Here is a 6,737-nt window from a genome sequence, read left to right as displayed (position 1 = left end):
TATGACAGCTGTCATATCATACCCTGCCATGCCCAGCTGATGCAAAGAATAGAATTTATATCTACACAGAAGAAAGCCCTGTCTAGACTTTGCCCCGGTATGAGTTGTGTAGAGCTATTCATTAGCCTGTTTGTTTGACAAAAAAAGATTAAATGTAGTTGCAATAAATGCGTTAAGAATCCGTACAACTGCAGCAGCAGAGGACTATTATTCTGCTGCGTGATACTGCAGAAGAACTGATGACGGCACGGTTTGATCTTCGGCTGACCAATCAGCAGAAAGGGGCGTTTAATTCCCGCCCACGTGTAGAAATCAAATATTCAAGCTGTTTATTCATTTTTCCACCCATGAACGAAAAACGAAAATTTAAGCTGAATTTTCGTTTTTCGTTTTTTGGAAAAAAACGAAAAAACGAAAAAGGAGCCGTTTTCTAATTTTTCTACTTTAAATATTAAATCAAAAAACGAATGATCGAATGATACACGGATTAAATAGGCCTAGATATGTAATTTTCATATTCATTACTAATAGTTTTTTTTATCCTATTTTTAAAAAGAATAATAACATATTTCCGTTAGGATATTCAGGTTGTTGTTTCTGTTTAATATTATGACTTTTTTTTCAAAATATGAATTATCAATTTGAGAATATTATGGACATTTCACAACGCTGAACCAATTTTGATAATTGAAATTAATGTTTAATTTCTAATGTTTGTTTTTAATTTGTTTTTATTATTATTATTATATATATTTTTTTATTTTATTAATTTGTTTGTTTGGTTAAATAAACCAGATACTGAAAACATGATCATCATAAAAAAATATGTTTATGCTATTGTTTGTATGAAACGGTGTTATTTTAGTATCATTGATAAACTATTACAGTTGTTGTAAATATTTTGAAATAGATTTAATCTTTACATTTTCAGTTTTCATTTGAATTTTAGTTGAAGTTTTAGTCACTTTGTTGCATATTTTTGTCTTTATTATTATTATTTTTCAAAATATCTATAGTTTTATTCGCATAAAAGAGACAAAATTCCACATCCAGACTCTTGCACAGATTTTATAATTTTAGTAATACTAAAATCAGAATTTAGTTTATTTTAAGCACAACGCATTTTTCTTTTTGTCCACAGTTTTTCTTCTATTTTAGTTTCAGTTTATTTCAGTGCTTTAACATTAAACTAAACGAAAGTAAGAAATGTTGCCTTAGTGACTAGCTGAAGTAAAAAAAGTGTTTAATTTCAGTTCATGTTTACTTTATTTGAAGTAATGAAAATGTTTTAATTTTGGTTAATGATAATAGATAATAAGTGTTTTTGAAGTACATTTACAGCTGGAGTCCAGTCACTGAGGTGTCCTTGAGGTGTGTGAGGTGTACCTCAGAGGAGTGTGCCGTTCACGTGAGGAGTGTGGAGGGTCTTAGACACCGAGGGTCCGTGTCCTGCTCCAGACAGGACCTGCAGCTGCACTCTGTACTCACTCTGGGGCTGCAGCGCGTCTACTGTCAGAGAGCGCTGATCCTGAGGGACAGGTTCATAGTGAGTGTGTTTAGAGTGCTGCTGTGTTCTGTGATTGGTCAGTCAGGCGTGTGTGTGACTCACGGGGGGCAGGAGGTGTGTTTGGGAGATGAGCTTGGTGGAGTTGGTGCTGCTGCGGGACACTTTGAGCCAGGAGAGCTGGAATCCAGTGATGGGGGTCTGTCCTGTGCTCTCTGGAGACACCTGCCAGCTAAACAAGGCCTGCACCGAGCCGTTCGCCGGCTGAAACCATGCTGCCAGCTTCTCCGGCCGCTGCAGGCCTTTCTTACGCTGAGGAGGGCGCTCTAGCACAACATATTGCACTGGGATGAACCATAAAATACATCAATTCTGTCATGTGTTGCAAAAATCTGGGGGGATCTCAAACTGTCTGGCTCACATTTCACTACAAACTCAAACTCAAACATTAAAAAGGCCTAATTATATGACTTTTTATATCATAATTAGGACTTTTTCATTCCAATTTGGATATACAATCTTCTAAATCTACTTTTTACCTCACAATTTTGACTTTTATGTCATAATTATGACTTAGTATCCCATAGGTTTGACTTTAGATTTAATAATTGAAATGTTTTATGTTAGAATTATGGATTTTACCTCATAATTTTTTACATTTTATGTCAGTTTTCACGTTTAATGTCACAGTTTTGATTTTTGTCAGTTATATATGTATGTATTTATTTATTTCTTAAATTATTATTATTATTTTTTGACTTGTAACTATAACTATGGCTTTTAACTTTTTTTTTTTTTAATTAAGCCTATTTTAAGGGTAATTGTTAGGAGTAAGGAGATTTTTTTTATTCTAGGTTCAAAATAATCACTTAAAAATAATCATAATTACAAATTATGAGATAAAATGTTGAAATTATGACATTAAAAAGGCCTAATTATGACATAAAAAGTGAATGTAATGTCATAATTAGGACATTTTATTTAATAATCTTTACTGTTCATGTCATAATTAGGACTTTTTAATTCCAGTTTGGATATACAAGCTTCTATATCTACTTTTCACCTCACAATTTTGCCTTTGATGTCAGTATCCCATAGGTTTGAATTCAGATTTAATCATTTGAATGTTTTATGTCAGAATTATAGACTCATAATTTTTTACATTTTATGTCAGTTTTAACTTTTAATGTCACAGTTTTGATTTTTGTCATTCTATGTATATATGTATTTATTTATTATTACTATTATTTTGACTTGTAATTATAACTATATGGCTTTGAACCTTTTTTTAACATTTTAAAAAAATAAGCCTATTTTGAGGGTAAGTTTTAGGATAAAGGAGTTTTTTTTCAGTCTGATATTACTGTAATTGTGTAATATTTTATTCTATAATTTTATTGTATTAAATTATTTTTTGTTGTTATTATTGTTGTACATCCTTTAATTTATGCTGACTTTAGTTTAAATCACTATTGAGAATAATCAAAATGACAAACAAACAAAAATAAGACATCCGGACACATTACAGTAATCACAATAAGAGTTTTATTTTATTTTATTTTATTTTTGCTTTGCATTAATAAAAACTGGACTTAATGTTTGCAATTAAAATAATAAAAGAGGCTTAATTTCTTTATGGAGAATATATTCTCTTTTTCCCCCTTTTGATTTTATGGTGAAATGTGACATTTCTATGAGATTGACCCAGCTAATGTGGCGTGATTAAAGCTTTTGTGCTAGATATCATCTTACCATCTCTGGTGCAGGCAGCATGTTTTTTCCGTCGGCCCATCAGCGATGAGCAAAGTGGGGTGGTTACAGAGGTCATGACCTCTGACCTCTGCTCTTGTCCCGTAACGGGCTTCACTGCCACGCGGTACTTACAGGCAAACAGCAGGCCAGTAATCACAAAATGTGTTCCCTGAAGAGCAGAAACAGCACAGATATTCCTCAGTACAACAGTATACCGTCTGTGGCTAAGAATGAAACGAGAGAGTAAATGAGAAATGCTCTGTGGAAAATGAATCAGATAACCGATAACCCATCCGTACCATAATGATAGTAGCAGCCAGTGACAATAGCCAGTGTTGACAGATCATGTGTGGAAATACAGCGCTCTTGGGCAGTGCTGCCATTATCTCTTACACTATTCAGCTGCATAAACTTCAGCGAACAAAGAAATCAGATGCAGGAACAAGAATCCTTCTGAGGGTAAATTCAAGGGTCACATGCAGGTTTGATAGTGACATCAACTCTTTAGCATTAGTATCGGTGCAGTATAAAATGCAAGTCGATATGATGGTTGTGAGGCATTAAATTGATAGTTCACCACATTCTGGCATCATTTTTTCACCTTTCCAAACATTGTTTTTTTCCTGTGGCCAAATTTTACGTTTAGGGTCTCAGACTATTGTACTTGCCATACAAAAACCACCATCAACATTTTTTTGGTTTTTGTTTAGACATCTGTACTTTATCAGAGTATTATATTTTGGCAAATTTCACTACAATTTCAACATTTCACTACATTCCAAAGCACAATATCATACTTTTTACTCCACTGTGTTTCATAATAAATCACATTGTTGCTGAAAGAAACCGGAGACACAAAAGCGATGTCTGATTCATGAACGAGCTGATTCATTTAAATGAAATTGAATATTTTATTATTTTGACTTGTTTGCACACTTTTATTATAATAAGTAAAAACATATTGTCCTGAGATGCTTATTATAAGTAAAATATAATAAGTTATATAAGTTATTATAAGTAAAAACACATTGTGTTTTTAAAATTTCAGATTTTGAGAGTGTATGTTTTGGTAATAAAATAAAATGTTTGCTTAGATGTAGATTGATACATATTCTATGTCTTCATCAACTAATCTCCCTTATTGTGGGATTAATTATATAAAATTGCAAAATAAATAAATAAGGTTCATTGATCAGTACTTTTTACTTTTAATATCTTGGTACATAAAAAAATCAAGACTTTTTTGAAAAAAAAAACCAAAACGACTTTTTTGACTGAAAATGAGAGTATGTACGTGAAATAAAAAATTTAAGACATGTACATGAAATAAAAATGTATAAAATAAAATAAAATAAAATAAACAAATAAATAAATAAATAAATAAAATGGCCCCTTCAGACTTCTTGGCAAGAAAGTATACTGTAAACCAATGAGACACACCTGAACTATGGCTGTTTTCTCGCCTTTCGTCACATTATGGGCACAAACTTCAGGAAACCATCTCAGAATATATGAACTGGAATCCTTCTGGCTTTCTACAGGAAGAAACAAGGCAGAATGTTGTAGGTAATGTTTTTCTGTTTCTGAGGCAGCATGAACACATTTTCACGGACCGGCTACATTTTGCTCCGAGCTCCCTGTTCTGTACGCAGGCAACATGACATCTTCCTTCGAACCCGCGTCAGGTCGCCATCTCCCTTCATCTGTTTTTGATTTCACACTCATACCGGCATTATTAAATCACTCTTCATGCCTTTCTTTCCAGGAGATAACAGTAAATCAACACCCTGTATTTATGGGTGCTTGCGGTTTGACTGGAATCTTCTCTTTGAAGACCATCATGTTGCCAAATGTGTATTTTTGAAACTCATGTACTAAGCAGATCGTGAATAATCTGCTGGAAAGAGTCTAGAGAGGACATCCCTGCGAGATTATCTTTTTATGCCGGATAGATAATATTTATGTTTGGTAACGTTCTTCCATAAATCATCAGTCATGCTGTTGCTTTGCTTTGGCGGTGACTTGTTTAAGGACACACATGGATCCGATGGATTGTCAACAAACACATACGCGTTGCGTGACCGGTGTGAAGTCATGTGAGCGTGTTTTTTGTTAGGAGACAATTTTTGCAGAGACGTAAACTTCGAATGACCTCAGCCGTATGTCCTTAGTGTACATGCCAGTGCAGAAAGAAGCTGACTTGCCTGTGATTCGGCTCTTCCAGAAGACCTTGACCTGCAGCTGGTTGTCGTGATAATGAGGGGCGGCCGCTTCCAGCCTCAGGATACTGGGAGAAGAATGGGACACGGGAATCTCATTGGAGAACTCTCCGGAAAGGTGGACATTCCCATTTGAGGACGCTAGAATGAGATAGGAGATTCACTTACATTTGGCAATAGTCTTTATTATTTTAAAAAGCAACTTTTCAGATTAAAATTTTCTAAATGAATGACTAAGTACTACATATGGAAGTGGCTGAAAAACAACCTGGTGACCAAAAATACCCGGCTAATTTATGAAGCCTATTTTTAGCAGCAGACTTTTACAACAAATTTAGTTGTACTGCCTTTAATTTACAAAGGGTAACTTCAATAAAACCACTGTATGTCACTAGCTATGCTTCCATCACCTTGCTTTTATGTGCATTTTGAAGTATCGCATCAGAAACGAGTCATGGAAATGGCAAATTTCGAAAAGAAAAAAAAAATCAATTAATTTACTAAAAAGTTTTTAACGTTTGCTTGAGGTGGTTTTTGATTTGTGTGAAAAAGGGTTAATGTGAATAATAGGAGATGGAAACGCATTTGCCGAATTAATTTCTCCATGCACATCAAAAAAGTCATGTGATTTTGCGCAATGGGACAGCAAAACCTGACTAACCAGCGGACCGATCTTGTTGCACAGCATCTGAAATGTTGTTATGATCATTCTGAAATGCCTGAGCAAAGTCTGTCGTCAAAGTACTTCTGTATAAGCATCTTACACGACTGCGTTCCCAAACAGCAGCATCCACCTCCGAAAGCAATCACTGCATTTATTGTGTTTCGTCTGCTCGCTCTGAGGCGCAAATATTTTATTATATATGAAAATTATTATATTCAGTGGCTTCTCCTAGTTTTTTTTTAGCGATATTTAGTGCCAGTTAATCAGGAAGTGACGATTTTGTTCTCTTTGACTCGTTGGATGGAAACAGTGCTTTATTCGCAAATGTTTTGTGTGATATTCCAATTTTGCACATAAGTTAAATTCTCAACTTTGGATGGAAACCTGGCTACTGTCATTAATCTCTTTACAAAGGTTAAAATGTTTTGGGTTGAAATGTGACTATCGCGTGTTTCCTTGAGATTTACCATCATCGATTAAACAAAGTTCTTTACACTCTAATTCTTGTGCTTCAACAAAAATATGAGTTTTATACTGTATGTGTCATGAGACGCTACTGTGAGGAGCACGGAGCGAGGAACGAGGAGACGAGGAGTTG

The 6,737-nt window shown here is 34.4% G+C and overlaps 2 protein-coding genes across 4 annotated transcripts in view; both read right to left on the bottom strand.

Moving 5' to 3' along the window:
• LOC107662924 (anosmin-1-like) overlaps positions 1-6,737 on the bottom strand; it is a 72,611-nt gene that overhangs the window by 4,588 nt on the left and 61,286 nt on the right. For 2 of the 3 annotated variants that reach the window (XM_016453061.1, XM_016453062.1), the window contains exons 9-13: positions 5,461-5,616; positions 4,697-4,791; positions 3,257-3,425; positions 1,610-1,830; positions 1,387-1,528 (exon numbers count right to left, since the gene is read on the bottom strand). In XM_016453061.1, coding sequence (XP_016308547.1) covers positions 1,388-1,528; positions 1,610-1,830; positions 3,257-3,425; positions 4,697-4,791; positions 5,461-5,616 — 782 coding nt within the window. In that variant the 3' untranslated portion in view covers position 1,387. Of the gene's footprint in view, positions 1-1,386; positions 1,529-1,609; positions 1,849-3,256; positions 3,426-4,696; positions 4,792-5,460; positions 5,617-6,737 lie in introns of all 3 variants that reach the window. The other variant, XM_016453060.1, reaches the window with a different exon arrangement.
• LOC107662933 (LIM and cysteine-rich domains protein 1-like) overlaps positions 1-6,737 on the bottom strand; it is a 360,255-nt gene that overhangs the window by 304,991 nt on the left and 48,527 nt on the right. The window lies entirely within an intron of this gene.

Source organism: Sinocyclocheilus anshuiensis, unplaced genomic scaffold (genome assembly GCF_001515605.1).
Source record: "Sinocyclocheilus anshuiensis isolate Anshui unplaced genomic scaffold, SAMN03320099.WGS_v1.1 scaffold1571, whole genome shotgun sequence".
Classification (NCBI taxonomy): Eukaryota; Metazoa; Chordata; class Actinopteri; order Cypriniformes; family Cyprinidae; genus Sinocyclocheilus; species Sinocyclocheilus anshuiensis.
The sequence above is the reverse complement of the archived record's forward strand: the minus strand, read 5'-3'. Positions and strand labels throughout refer to the sequence as shown.